Source organism: Henckelia pumila, chromosome 4 (genome assembly GCF_033568475.1).
Source record: "Henckelia pumila isolate YLH828 chromosome 4, ASM3356847v2, whole genome shotgun sequence".
Lineage (NCBI taxonomy): Eukaryota > Viridiplantae > Streptophyta > Magnoliopsida > Lamiales > Gesneriaceae > Henckelia > Henckelia pumila.
The window spans coordinates 173727267-173743352 of NC_133123.1; the positions used below are offsets into that span (position 1 = coordinate 173727267).

Genomic DNA, 16086 nt, shown 5'->3' on the forward strand with positions numbered 1-16086 from the left:
TAAAATTCAAACATGGTAGAATTTCATAAAACTTACGTCAAAACGAAGCACTCGGAGCTGTGATCGCAAATATACGATCAATCAGAAATTCTACCAAGCGGATCAAAAGAACCATGCTTCAAAATAAAGAAATTAACTTAGCTTTCAATTTTTCTTTTTCTTCTCGACTTCTACTATTTCAATCTGATGGAGAATTCAATTCACCTAATTATAAACATCACACGTGTGATTTCCCACTTGCAATAGTGAAATTGCACTTTGGTCCCTGAATTTTGGCATACTTGTAATTCAGTCTCCAGAAAAGTGTTTTAATTCAATTTCAATCTTAAATAATTTAAGAATAGTAGAATTTAATTTTAAACTTTAAATATTCTCAAATTAAATATTCTCGAATTAAAATTAAATCATTTCGGACCTTATCGCATTTTAGTACTTGAACTTCTCAATATTTGCAAATCGGTCCTTCTTCAATTCTTTGCTTCTAAATCAATCCTTTTCATATTTAAACTCATAATTTAAATCTTAAATCCCATAAATATTCAATTCAAATATTTTTTTCTTTTAATTTAAGAATTCCGGATATTAAAATCCTAAAATCCGTAAATCCTCAAATTAACTATTTGCGACCCGAAATTTAAATCTTTAATTCCATAAATTAATAACTTAATATTTTTCGGGCCTTACAAAACTTATCGACCTCGTCGATCTAGTACGAATCACACTTAGCTGGGTATTGAAATCAAATCAGACTACCTACGTGGCTCGATCAATAGTCTTGACTCGACTGCCACAAGTCTACTATTCCCAACACTTGGAATACCCAAATCATTTTGGTTCCAACTCACCTATACTTTATAGCGAGACAATAGCTATTAGTAGTCTATTGGCACCCTCCCGCGTGCTACTACTGACAGCTGCCTCGTACACTGGAATCGAATATTAAGGCGAACTAAATCCAAGAAATGCTCGTGATCTATCAACCTAGATCATTCCCATCCCATGTAAAATCCTACGCTCAACCTCTGAAAATACCAGACGGTACTTAGCTCTATCCTTAGACTCAATATCCCTTGCCTTGTTCATTCAAAATGGACGCCAAGGCTAGTCAAATTCAAAATGCTATAATTAATCCCAAAGATCTCCACTATCTTTGGACACGCTCCTGATTATATCCCTCGCTAAGACTGTGTAACAAATCAAGACTGGGGTAGCTGAAAAGTGCATTTTTTATGCATATTTTTGTGGCAATTTTAGGTGTAGTTTGCATGCACATGTTATTTGTTTTAGTTTATTTTGTGTTGTTTTTGTGCATTTTATCTTCACACCATTCTCCTTGGTTAATTTATAAAAAATAGAAGGTAACTTGAGATTTTTGGTGAAGAAGAAATGAGCTGCTCAGGTTGATAGCATGAAGGAGAATTGATGCTGGATTAAGATACAAGGATGAGAAGCCATGCATCTGTGCGAGCAAAGAGAAGAGATAAAGGGCATATCTGCGGTGAGGAAAGAACATTTGAGGGGAATCGTATGCGCTATCACGCTGATCTACAACTCAAGGACAAGCTTTATCGCGCTAAGGAATGAGCTATCGTGCTAATGAGATGCACTATCACACAAGAAACAAGGAAGCCGCGCTTGATCTGTGTTGTGAAGAAATCGAGACAGAGTACTACTCGCTCGAGCGCACTTTGTGCTCGCTCGAGCGAGAAAAACGGGAATCAAAATCTTTGGGGCAGAGTAGTGCTCGCTCGAGCGCACTTTGTGCTCGCTCGAGCGAGACGCACGGGCAGACTTTTTGTAAGGCACGGGATTATTTAATTTAATCCGAACTTATTTAATTTTAATCCGAGTATATTTAATTTTGGAATATTTAGTGTTTCGATTTAAATTCTAATATTCTTAAATTATTTAGGATTGAAATTGAATTAAAAAGAGGGTCGAGGACTGAATTGCAATTTATAAAGTTTCAAGGGCTAAATTGAAAATATGACAATACATATCCGATTATTAGTTGAGTTATCAGCATGTCAATGTGTAAAAGTTATATTCCATTTAGAAAATTGAACAGAGCAAGTCGAGACCTTCTTTTTCTTTTGAATTGCGATTTTCAAAACCCCGTAACTTTTGATCCGATCGTCCGATTTCAATTCCGAAAATTGTTCTGGAATCCTTGCAACAAGGGCTTCGATCTAGTGTAAGTTTCTAATTATTTTGGCATGTTTTGAAGATCAAAATCTGGTAGATATCAGAAATCGATGTTATGTATGCGTTCTTGAGGTTTATATGCGCGATATATTCGAAACCGGATCGAAGAGTTTATCTGATTTGTATATAATCATGAATTCCAGCTTATATTTGATGATTATAGCTGCTGATATGAGGATATATGATGTTATCTTGCTGCTACATGTTGATTTGAAGTATATGAGATTGATATTGATTTCGATATTTTGTCGGTTACCGATTTTCAGTCGCTACACTGTCGATTCGTGTTTTGAAACCATTTTGATAGCCAATGATTGAGCTGAGACGTTTTTTGAGATGTTGTTGACGTTTTTGTATTTTTATTATTCAATTTCTGACTAGTTTGAAGGCTAACGACTCAAGAACTTGAATTTGAGCCGAAGAAGAAGAAGTCGAGGTTGAAGTTAGTTTGATTGAAGATATATTGATGATTTTGAATCGATTTTGAATCGATTTTGTTGAATGAAGTTTGATATAAATGTTTTGATACCTCAGTTTTTCAAGTCTGGAAAAGTTCAAACCCCTAGACTGTTGATCTCTACCTTTAATATCCTCGACTGGCTTCGAATCTGCGAAAAATCACATAATATACAAAAGTCAACATCAGTCAACTCTGGTCAAACTTTGACCGATAAATTTGCAAACTTTATCGCGTTCTCACCGCTTCACTGTTTCAAATCTCGACTCTAAAACTTGGATATTTGGATCTATCACGTCGATACGATCAAAAATGGGTATCACTTCGATGGACGGTGGTTCGTCGGAGAAGACGCCGGCGATGCGGCGGTCCGGCGGCGGCGATGCAAAACTTCTCCAAAAATTATGAAATTTTCCAGATATGTAGAGCTTTACGAGACGATTCCAACCATTTAAGTCACGCCCGGAACGAAGGTCCGATGCGCCGGCGATCGGAGAAAAACCAGGCGGCGGCGATAGACTTTTCCGGGCTCCGATCTACGCCATTTCTGCACCAAAATGCTCCCATGAGCTAAGGAAATGCTCCCCACAACTCAAAGAATTGATTACTAGTTTTAGAACCAACAAAAACGAGCTCAAATCACGAAAATTCCGACGAGGAAGATGATGAACAATGCCCGCGCGAATTCCGGCTGTTCTTCGTCAATTTCCCGGCGATCCAATCGTCGGATCTTCGATTAATTGGTACCAATAGACTCGTCTTGATGTTGGATACAAAGTGACCGTTCGGATCTTTGATCAGAGCTCCGATGAACGGCCGGAAAAATAAAAAACGTAGACTGCTACAGTGAATCCGAAAATTGGAAAATTGGGAGAAAATTCATAACTCTGTTTTTTTTTTTTTCTGAAGTTTCCGTGCGTGTTTTTCTATTTATAGTAATCCAATCTTTTCGGATCTTGGACTAATTTATTTGATACCCAAATGGTAAAATTAGTCTCCAATCTGATATTTTTCTGATACACACACCAACATCAATTAATACCATTTCTGAAATTATTGACTTTGACTAGTCAATTGGTCTCAAGATTTTCCAAATTAAATACTAAATCCAATTTAGACTCTGACCAGTCCACTCGGTAAAATATTCTTTATAATTAATTTATCTGGCATAAATAATTATTTTTATTTCAATATCTCAATAATTATTCCAAAATGCCAAATATTTCATATCTCTAAAAAATCATCAAACTCATTGATTAATTGACACGTGTATTTTGTAAATACACTCTATAATCTCATTAGCAATAATAATTATTTCATCAACTCGATAATTATATTAATTGCTAATTAATTCGATAATTAATTTTTCGAGGCGTTACAAGGGAGCATATCAATGTTTGACAAGAAGTAGCAAAAAACAATAATCTATGGAGGACCAGTTGATTCAAATGGCTACGATTCATAGGCCCATGTCCAATACAATAAAAGCAAGCCAATCACAAGGCGAGACTCGCAATCCAAGCTTGATGACTCATTGGGCCAACAGCCTGTGAGGGACAATTGTTTAGCCTAAAAATTAAGTCATTTCTTGGCCCAATTAAGAAGAATATATTTGGATTCTAAAAAAAATAAAGAAGAATATATTTGGCCCAGTTGCTAAAGAAAGTTGGGTGACCCAAGATGAAAAGAAAAAGTCCAAGCTGAAAGAAAACAAAAGCCCACGAAAACAAAGAAGGGAGCCCAAGCAGAAACCAACCGATTATTGTGGAAAGGTGGAGAACGTCGCCTGTAATCAAGAAAGTGAGAAAGTGGGGATCGGAATTACCTAAAATTGAGAACAAGGAGCAGACGACACACACAATCACAATAATTTATAATCAATTAATCAACACGATTTGCTCTCAAATTCACAGCAAAGATTTCTGCACATTTCAAGTTTCCATTTTTATTTTACATTTTCCAGCAATACTAGTGTACACTTTTAGCACTTGTTTTCTTAGTTCCTCGGCATTTTCAATAGTGTATTTTCATGTTTGTAAGACAAACTTTTGTCCACATTTGATTCCATAATCGTAAATTTAAACTCGATTATTATTATGAGATATTTTTCGGTTGATTTCTTGTGTTCTTCGTTGTTTAAACGGTGAAACTGAAACCGACGGTAAAATTAAGACTTATAATTGCTTGGTTTAGAAGTTAAATATACCCGCAACACCCATCTACTTAAAAACAAAGAATTAACACAGGTTAGATTATTCATATATATTTAAAAATCTGGCCAAATTTGCTGAGTTCATGCTCCATTGAAGATTTAGCCAGGAGAGGGGTAAAAATGCAGGGGTAGAAACTAAATTACTCTTGGTTTTCGCTAACTCATCAATGTATAATGGGTGCTGAGGACTGATCCAGTATCGGTAAAATACATAACTTGTGCGGTATATTCCCAAAAGAGCTCGATTTCGACAAAAAAGAAAAAGAAAAAGAAAAAGAAAAAGAAAAAAGAAAAAAGAAAAAAGAAGAGTTACAAGTTAAAACACAAAAAAAAAAAATGTGGGAGAAAATACATCATGTTCTTGATGATTCCTGGCGCCGTAGGGGAATGCCTTCTGTACCAAAACCATCCTCATCGTCAGCGTATCTCGGAAGTTTCATGCTCATAGATAAAGAACCTACAACAAAATATGGATTAGAAAACCACGAAACAAGTACTTACCCATGGAGAGTGTTTGGATAAAAAGAAGTTTGCAAGAACTCCTGCTCGATGAAGTAGTTTTAAATCGAGTGCTTCTATAAACAAATTCGCCCATATATGCTCATTGATCAGAATTGTTTTTCTAAAAGCTTCGAAAATTTTACATGATCTTAACAACTCTGAGCTACAACTTAGAATATTAAATAGTGTATACCGTCGGCCATGTCTTTTGTTTTGTGAAGAAGAAATGTTCCTGAAAGAATAGTCACAAAGCCACACATTTCTGTAACAATCTGGGTTGGATTCTGCCTGTCCCAGTCCTGTTTATGGTAAATAAAACATTGTCAACCATAATATCTACATCCATGGCATTTTATTGCCCGTTTCAGCACGAACTGTCTACAATGATTCATGGGAAAGCACGAAAGATCCAGCAAGATGTCTTCTGACAAAATTATGTTCTTCTACACTTGGCCAAACAAAATTCAGTGTGTGCAGATTGAAATAGTAGGTGACCAATGATGCCAAGAATTCACAATAAACCACAAGGACCTTCACATATTTCATCAAATAGCTTATACATCTATGCGCCATTATTTTTTAAAAATATTTTATAGGACCAAGCACCTGTGACCGAACCAAAAGGTAAAAATTGGTGGCATTGATGCAAATCAAGGTACTTATTTTTAAAATATTTATGCGGCCAAGCACCTGTGACAAAACCAAAAGGTAAAGTGGTGGAATTGGTTCAAATTAAAGTTTTTAAGCCATGTAGCGGTTTAAGGAACACATCTTGATCACAGTCACATATAAACGGCCATAAGGGACCGAAGGAGCATCATCCACTCCTTATCTGGCGCAGGAATTGTGCGTGTGATAATCATGTTATCTCGATCATGCCCTCGAGTATATGGTTCTCCCCAACAACATAACTTTTTATCCGTGATTGGATAATGTGAAAAACGTTGACAGTGTTGCATCTGTCTATTTATGAAACCGATATTCGACCAAATAACATTCTTAATAGTAATCCGTTAAGATGAATAGTTAATTACCTTGAACATGATCACACTTGCCAATATAGTTAAGGATGTGAACATGACATAGTAAATAGGTGAAACTACAGCAGTGTTGAACGTGTCGAGTGCCTGCATTCAAGATTTACAATAGATTAGAAAATCAAAAGTTCATACCTAGACACCATCCAAAACTACCTCTTGCATTACCACAGGTGAAAATCTTTTGCATTAGAGTGAAAAAAACCAACCCCATCTTACCATCTATTAGTAGGTGTATATGCCAATCAATAGAAATAAAGTTTAAAAATTTTGAGAACTCTCATTGTTCAAGTAATCAGACACCCAACAGAATGAAAAACCAAACAAAAGTTGATGGCTAAATTATTATAACAGAAATACATGGTTGAAATGATAAAGTGCTGCCCACTGAGATAGGCACACCTAAGGCCAAACTCACATAGTATTAATGGTGTTGCTATCTGCTTTAAACACAGCAGACACATCAACATGGTAATGAAGAAATGACTGATAATTTTTTTTACCTTATTCAAGTAATTCATTTGAGTAACCACACAAGCACCAACAACTATAGCGAAGGCCCACGTCTGGGGATATATTAGCTGATTCATTCCTGATAATGTCAACTTCAATGCAATTCCTAGTGCTTTTACGCTCATGACCTGCAAAGTCACCGTTTATAGTATTAGTACTTACAGAAACTAAATAAACAAAAGCTTTTCAATATTTCTTATTTTCTGGATTTGACTGCACTAACAGAGGTTTAACTTGAGGAGGACCAATTAAGCCTATAAGAAATACCTACCGACAAGGAGCCAACCAGGGAACAAACACCTATGTAAAACATTATATGTGTCTGTCCATATTCTGGAATATAATGAAATACTAGTACGAGGACAATTGCCATCACCAGAGATGCATAGAAGAGAAAAGCTGCAGGACAGATGTAAGATTTATGCTCAGCAGGGAACATGGCATAAAAAAAATAAAGAAGAGTGCTGCAGTATGATCAACCAAGTAATAAACAAAGCCAAATTGAAAAGTTACCTGGCTCAGTGGCAAGATCCCAAACTTCTTTCACAGATTCAATCTCACGTTCTTGTGGAGCATGCAAGACAATAGTTGTCGAGCCCACAACACACAAAACACAGCCAAGAATACCAAAAATATGCAGTCTCTCCCGCAAAATAATGTGCGCAAGTACAGCACTGCAATATACTCACACAAATCAATGATCAAACAAGGTATAGTAGCAAAGTCAACTAATGTCTCTGAAAGGATATCATGCCTGATAATAATGCTGAGAGCTCCAAGAGGAGTCACCAGAATTGCTGGTGCAAAGGCATAAGCCGCAAAATTTGCGATTTCTCCAACAATCACTGCCCAACCAACAAATAAACAGAAAGAACTCTAAGTTTCAGAAAAATCACAGACTGACAATACTGCTTAAAATTAAAAAATTCAAATTGATTCTATGTTGACTATATTTTACAAGGGGATAAAAAAAATAAAATAGTGACAAAAATAATTGATTAAATTAGGAAAGGATCGGTACAAAGAGACATAAATGAGTGTGAGTGTGAGTGAGACGAGGGAATATCACAATCCCAAGTACCCTAGAACAGTTGATAATGAGTAAGTCGATGAACTATTGTATTCGAGGGGTTGGCTTTCCACTATTCAGTAAGGCTTGCATAGCAGCAGCAAGCTCTATTTTTGTATCTTACTCCCCCAAGCCCCTTATCATGGGAATAAAGAAGTATTGAAAACGACCACCAAAAAAGGATTTTACAGGAGGAATAAAACCAATAACTTGCGGCCATGCAAAGATGCCAATCCATAAAACAACACATATGAAAGGGATTGATTCTCAGTCATTTAACATTAATGATATCGTCCAAAATTTATGAAGATGACAACGTGATAACAATTTCATATGCCAACAAAGAATCTCGCTTCTCTACTGTTCTTTTCATGCAGGAAACTGATAGCAAAAACTTTCAAGCTCCGAACTGTGCCAACAAATGGAATTCAGTAGGAACCCCTAGTCATGACCAACATTCAACAAATTCCAGGGCTAGGCACCTCCAAATGGCAACAGCCATCCCCTTGAGAATGACCATTAACAAAAGCGATATGAGAAACAAACTACTGTGGAGATACATGTACACGCTAATAGCACATTGACATGTTGTCTTTATTAAAAGCCAATAGAATTAGAGGTACATCATTCTTCTGGACATTCTCATTGTTTGTACGTCTCTAGAAAAGAAATCAACTCTTATACTTAAATATAAGCATAAGCCATAACTATTAACCCAATAAATAAGAGCTCTGCACTTCCCTTGCCAGTATCAACACAGCATCACTAATAAAATATGTATGATAGAGATACAATGGGAGTTGATCAAACAAGTACTAGCATCCCCAAACTACAGAGACAATCAAACAAGTCCCGGGTCCCAAACTATAGCAAATAACTGTCACCATAAGGCCAAAAAGTATCGGTATAAAATGAGAATAATCATCTCCATCATAAGCATTAAAGAACATAATATTTTTTATGTCCAAATGGGTTAATCATTTCTTTTCACATCTTCAACACCATATATCAGTATTAACAATCTCATCCATACACTGACATATATATGTATACGTGTATATGCAGAAGCAACTAAACAACCTCCGTCAGTTAACTCCATGGTACAAAAGAAACAAAATACTTAATATTTTGTTAAGTGGTTAAAGGGGGTTCAAAGGTCAGGTTTTGGGAGGATAGGTGGTGGGGGATTCTTCCTTTCGGGATCTGTATCCGTCTTTATTTCAGATTTCATCGGTCCACAATATATGCCTATTTCTTATTTTGCTACGCTCGAGAACCCTTCTTTTTCCCTCTGGTGGGACTTGCATTTTCGAAGGGTTCTAAGGGATGATGAATTAGATGAGTTGAGCGCTTTGTTAGGTGGATTAGACAGGGTGAGGTTGATTGAAGGGGTAGACGATATCAAAGTGTGGGATGGGGATCCTTCAGGTCTCTTTTCAATCAAGTCCTTCGAGTCATCCTTTCCGAGCAATGGCTTTCTTGTTTTTTCCTTTTTCAATGTTATCTGGAAGGTTCCGGTCCCAACAAAGGTCCAAGTATTTTCGTGGACCGCGGTGTTGGGCAAGGTGCCGACTTCGGAGACGATGCAAAAGAGGTGGCCCACATGTGGTATGTGCCCAAGTTGGTGTGTGCTTGTCAGGAGCCTCCATTGCACCAATATGGAAAAGTTAAAGCCCAAAGGATTATTCTGTTATAATCTTTTGTAGGATTCATTGTTATCTTGTCTTTTATTTAAGTTTTATATAAGAGGATCATTCCATGGTTAGAGTGATATTTTATTTATGTTAGATATAATTTTCTCTAATTGAATCATTGTACTCTATTATAAATAGACTATTATAAATAGAGTGTGATTTTATTAATAAAACTGATCAGAAAAATTAATCACAATATTGTGTTACGAGATCTAAGGTTCTCTCCTAACGAGCCTTTAAACCAAGAGATCCTAACGAGCCTTTAAACCAAGAGATCGTGAGGTTCTCTCCATCGAGCCTCAAAACATCATGAATCATGATCAGCCCTTAAATCGCCCCATAATGTTATCAAAACCCTGGGACCATGACAAATTGGTATCAGAGCCAACTGTTATGGGGGATTTTCACACCTTGCAGCAGCAATTCGAAGCATTTATCCAGATGTACAAGGAAGATAGGGCTGCAAACAAGCGTCGGCAGCAAGAACTCCATGCCCAGCTGGAAGCATTATCCTTAGCTATCTCTGCAACCAGAACCGAAGCAGTAGGGGGTAAGGACAAGGGCAAAAGTACTAAGGAGCTGAGTGCCGGCGAAGCCAAAAATGGCAGCACATTAGCATTGACGAACAAGGATGATGGTAGTTGTACGCAAGGTTTGGATCACCGGCAAAACAGGGAGCTGCCTGGGAGCGGATCAGCATATGGCAACACATGTGTGCCCAATCCCAGCAGAGGGATGTCCGATCTACTAAGAGGGCTAAACCAATGCCAACAATTCTCTTGTCATCCACGAACAACGGTAAAAGAAAAGGGTGGATTGGATTCTTTTTATCTTGAGAGCAATGTCCAACTTGGTTTTTTAAAGCTGGAACAAGGTTGTTCATGGTTCCAGTGGGAGGAATTTAAAAACCACCGCCACCTATGCCTAATCTTTGAAATACTCCTACAGCAGCCTGCACTTTTCACATGGTTGAGGACAACCATGATCTCCAAGGGGGGAGTAATGTCAGGAGCCTCCATTGCACCAATATGGAAAAGTTAAAGCCCAAAGGATTATTCTGTTATAATCTTTTTTAGGATTCATTGTTATCTTGTCTTTTATTTAAGTTTTATATAAGAGGATCATTCCATAGTTAGAGTGATATTTTATTTATGTTAGATATTATTTTCTCTAATTGAATCATTGTACTCTATTATAAATAAAGTGTGATTTTATTAATAAAACTGATCAGAAAAATTAATCACAATATTTGTTACGAGATCTAAGGTTCTCTCCTAACAAGCCTTTAAACCAAGAGATCGTGAGGTTCTCTCCATCGAGCCTCAAAACATCATGAATCATGATCAGCCCTTAAATCGCCCCATAATGTTATCAAAACCCTGGGACCATGACAGTGCTGTGTCGGAAAGAGAAGGAGACGCAAGACCACATGTTGATTCATTGTACGTTTACGAGTGGGCTGTGGGCTGTGGGCTAGAGATTTGGCAGAGATGAGGCTGGTTGGGTGGTTCCAAGATCAACACAAGAATTATTCGCTATAGATCTTGGACATCTCCTTGGCAAGAAGGGCAGAATTTTTTGGATGGTGGTCGTTCATGGCATATGTTGGTCCGTGTGGTTGGAGAGGAATAGAAGAATTTTCAAAAACATTGAAGAGTCGATTGACGAGTGTTGGGAAAAAATCAAAATTCGAATTTCTACTTAGATTGGGTCTCATGTAGAGTTTCAGAATGTCTCAATCTCAGATTTATTAAGAGATTGAGCTTTTGTCTATTGTTGATATGAGTAGGGTCATGACAAGATTTTTGTTGATTCCGGATCACTTGTTAGCCTATTGTACTCAATAGTTTTCCCGTAATTAATATAATATTGTTTCTTATAAAAAAAAACTAAGAAACAAAAAATTAGTTTCTTTTTCGGATTACAATGTGTGCTACATGTGAATGATGTTGTTTAGTTGAAATATACTTGTCGAGTTGTCATAAACTATCTCCAACTTAAGATAAAGAAATAGGATAGACTTACTTGTTATCATGCCTGTCCACCATAAAGGTTCATATAAATACGAATAGCCTCCAACTCCTGCGGAGAACATATATTACGAGAACAAAATTATACAAAGATTCAAGGAGAAAACCTGACCAAAAAGAAAATATTTCACGCAACAAAAGGTAGGATGTCATGCATGTTAGTTATGAAAGAAATTACAAGCAATGAAAAAAAGCACTTAGCTACATGAAAAATGTGTTATCACTACAATAGTGGTAACACAGACTATTCTTGGGAAATAACAATAATTCTCCGCGACCATACATATGTCAACAACTTATTGCTGCTAACTTTTCCTTAACTTAACAGCAGTACCATAACTCACTATTTTGATAAGCTCCAGTTAAAGAAAAATGACAATCCGATGAATGAACAATCGCTACTTGCTATATTTGTCTTGATGCAACTTTTAATATGCTTCTGAATAGGAAGAAAGTTGACAGCAAATCTATAACAGTAAGACACCCAAATCAATGCTGATCATGTTTTTACCCACCATTGACATGAAAATGGATGCTGCCATATCTACAATGTTAAAGACTCTCATTATTCTATCATTAAAGAAAGCAATTAGAAAACTGTTTCATGATGCTGGTTTGTGAATGGGTGGTTTCATCAGATGATTCAGATCCAATAATTTTTGTGACAAGTCAACACATGCGATCCCAAAAAGCCAATGTCACTTTCACTAAGGTTGGTCATGGTTTAGGTGATGAAATTAGCAATTGTAAATTATACTATGATTATTAAATTGCTTGATTCCCTGAAAGTCATCTCACGGAACGGATCAGGAGTCAGGATAACAGGTAACTAAATAGGGGACATTGAATGGGTATTGCACAATCAAATAAAGCTAAATTAAACTAAAGGCCAAGGAAATAAAATGCTGTCTCATCTTCAAGTATAGCAGCAGTTCCTACCATCCAAAACACATTTCTATACTTCATTCCCCAAACAAAATCAGTTCACCCATACAACAACTTCAGTAAATTATAGTGAGTGTTAATGAAGTTTTCATCGATTAAAGGGAGTTGCAAAAAATAACAATCAGATCCAAACTTCATTGCCACTAATACAGAGAATCTATTAAAGACACCAAGACTAAATCCAGGAACTCAAACTAGAGTATTTACGGCTTCTTGAAAATAAATCCAACCTGGTCTTCCTAAATCTGTTTCGGTGACAAGCTAATTAGCAATCTAACAATGCTTAACACCCTTGAATTAGGCAAAAAAAAACTGGAAATTAAAGGTTTTGGGTAATCAGGATGATGCCCGAAGATCTTTCCATGTCAGGCAACGGATCCAATACAGGACTCCCCAGAGACATGTAACCAAACCATAAGACATGTCTGCCTGGGATAGATCTGAGCAGCAACTTCAAATTTGTTCATCATGCAAACAAATCGATCAAGAAGATACTACCAAAAGTACAGTCTAAGCAAAATAGCAGCACTTGCAACACTTCCACATCCAAAAAACACTTGAAACATCTCCAGAAGAAATTCAAAACGCCACCACTGGCTCAATTTTCAACATTTCAAAGACTAAAGTGAGAATAGACTATGCAAAAGGTTGCAAATAAAGTGCCACTACAAATTACCAGCCCTGACGCCGGAAGCACCTGCTTTCTTTAGCCCCTTTTTCTTAACAATGAAGCTCGCCCCAATGAAGAAGCTGGATGACAAACCTAAAACTAGCCCTTTTATATTATCAGACGACATCCCCTTATACGAATCTGCCGCCGCAGCAGCCAAACTCATATCCGAAGCTGCCATCTTTACTATTTGCAGTAAAGCCAAAAAAAAAAAACAAAATCCCAATCTATCGCAAACCCATCTTAAACCACTTGAACAACTAAAATTTGAACCAAACAAATGGGTTCTCTATTTTCCCTAAAATTTCAAATTAAATCGCAGTACAGCTCCAACTCCAACTCCAACTCCAACTCCAACTCCAACTCCAACTCCAACTCCATCCCAGTAAACTTATACTGAGAGAGGGATCCTAAAGTGAGATTCGCATAAAAGGAATGAAAAGAAATGGGATTTCCTCGGGACTCCGATGTTTTGAGGAGAGATCTGTAGCTGTCGGCAATAGACAGAAACGAAAGATTGATAAAAATGGTTGGCTGGCAGTGGCGAAAGCACAGCTGTGAAATGGGATTTTATAGATCGGAAGGAGTAGGGAATTTAGGGAGAGTAATTGGCAGTAAATATTTTAGAGGACTTGTCTCTACTGACTTGGGTTCTTGGTGATTGCGTTTCTGGTAACAATTCTTCCAGTGGGAGTGGAATCATATCTCATATATGTACAATAAGATTAGGGATGGCTGAGAGGAATCAAAGCTCTTGTTGCTTTCTTCACTTGGATTTGGGAAATTTCGGGCAACTGTTGCTATTCTTTGTTAATATATATATTTGTTGGGGGAATATTGTTTCATTGATTTTTATTTGATTCATAGAATAAAATTAAAAAAATAATCCAAATAGGTCATCTTGTGTAACCCATCTTTATTGTGATTTCTGAACATCTTTTCGTAATTATTTTTTTCAAAATAAAATATACAAGGATGTAGAATAATAATTTTTTATCTATATCTATATAAAATGAAACATTATAAATTTATGAAGTTAATTTCTAGTGTATATTATAGATATTCTGTAAAATATAATATAAAATAACTACAAAAATATTAATTTGAGTCTCGAACATATTATCTTATGCTTTAACACAATTTCAAAAATTTTGATCATCTCAAATTTTTTTAAAGCTTGAGATAAAATATAAAAAAAAAACATAATAATAAGAATAAAACGTGACTTTATTGGAAAATTTGGAAACACAAAGTCAATTAAAATGAGATAAAATTAACTAATGAATTAGGAATATTTTTATTTTTTTTTAATATTAATGGATATTGAAAGAAAATTTTAAATACGAAAGTCTCAGATATATATGTTAGGAAGCAAGATTAAAAAAACTAACATAATCGTGTACATGCGACGCGTGTGTATAAAATAATATAATATAATTATCATTAGTGACCTCCTGGAAACTTTAGTGCGTCAAGCTGCTGATGTTGCTCTGTTTATCTAGTTGGCTAGGTGAGCTGTAAATAAGGGACATCAGATCTTAACGGATAATACTGTCTATGTTGGGGATATGACCGACAATAAAGAAAGGATAAAACTGATCTCGAAAGGGATATGAGATAGCACCAGCAGTAAGGCACATCCCTCCCTAGACTCATGTGCTTAACAACTCGACCCATCTACGCTGCCACAAGTTTAAGAAAATAAAAAGTTGCGTCTTGGCTAACAGCTATAGCTTTTGACCTAGTGGCAATCACTTGATCTTAACAAATATATTTTTATTTTTTTTATTAAACATTTTAATTATGATTTTTGTTTTATTTGTAAAGTAATATATAAATAAATATAAAAATTATTTGTCTTAATAATTGTTAGTTGAGAAAATTATGGAAAATATGTATAAATTAAATCAAATTATATGTTTTTTAGTATAAAATCAATTTTGAAAAAAAAAAAAAATAATTGGTGTCTTCTCTCTAAAATCTAAAGGATTCAACTATTACACACAAAAAATAGGAGCAATCAATGGGAGGATATTGTTGTAGATTTCAACTAGGATGATCAAAGTTTTTTTATTAACCGCCGTAACCGTCCGAATTGAATTTTCACTGCACCGTTTTTTCTAATTTTTTTCTAACAACCGCTATTAAAAATAGTAATAATAAACCACATTGATAACATGGTTCGGTTATTTTTTTGGTCAAGAACCGCACCAAGTCATATCGTGATATGAATCTTATATGCATGATAAGCAAACATGATTATAAATAATATCGCGCCCTCAATTCAATAACAAAAAGATTCGAATTGTTATCCCAATTTTTTTGACACAAGTTTTGGATATTCGCCTCTAGCTTATGAAGAAAATAAAAACAAATTATCGTGATAAAACAATTAATAAATCGATTGAACCTTCAAAGGAACCATTCGTTGATAATCCAAGTGATAGTCAATCGATAAACACTACAAAATTAATAAACTTTGATTTGAAGAACAAAGCAAAGTTTTGGACAAAATTCTGGAGAGAATTTTATTGATAAAATTTTGAATTCAATAATCTTTCATAATAATGAAGTTTTATATTACAATTCCAAAAGGCAAAAGATAATACCAAAATAATTAAAAGACAGTTTTCTAATGGGCCTAATGTAAGGTTCGAATCCACCAAACTTGCTCACGATGATTTTAAAATAATTTTTAAATGATTTTATGTCTTAAATTGTTTAAGTTATTTTTTAGTGATTATGATTTCATG

The 16086-nt window shown here is 35.6% G+C and overlaps 1 protein-coding gene across 1 annotated transcript; it reads right to left on the bottom strand.

The window, feature by feature from the left end:
* Positions 1-5008: 5008 nt before the first annotated feature.
* LOC140860205 (probable magnesium transporter NIPA4) lies at positions 5009-14108 on the bottom strand. Its single transcript, XM_073263082.1, has 9 exons — positions 13340-14108; positions 11714-11770; positions 7680-7770; positions 7439-7599; positions 7197-7324; positions 6916-7053; positions 6410-6502; positions 5569-5674; positions 5009-5331 (listed from the first exon to the last, which is right to left on the bottom strand). The coding sequence occupies exons 1-9, from the start codon at positions 13512-13514 to the stop codon at positions 5228-5230; spliced, it is 1053 nt and encodes a 350-aa protein (XP_073119183.1). The 5' UTR covers positions 13515-14108; the 3' UTR covers positions 5009-5227.
* Between the last annotated feature and the right edge of the window lie 1978 nt (positions 14109-16086).

Coding starts and splice junctions, on each gene's coding strand:
- LOC140860205 (XM_073263082.1), bottom strand. CDS start 13,514: ATGGCAGCTTCGGATATGAGTTTGGCTGCTGCGGCGGCAGATTCGTAT. Junction 11,771..13,339: donor TGCTTCCGGCGTCAGGGCTG/GTAATTTGTAGT, acceptor TGTTCTCCGCAG/GAGTTGGAGGCTATTCGTAT. Junction 7,054..7,196: donor CCCTGGTTGGCTCCTTGTCG/GTAGGTATTTCT, acceptor GTGACTTTGCAG/GTCATGAGCGTAAAAGCACT.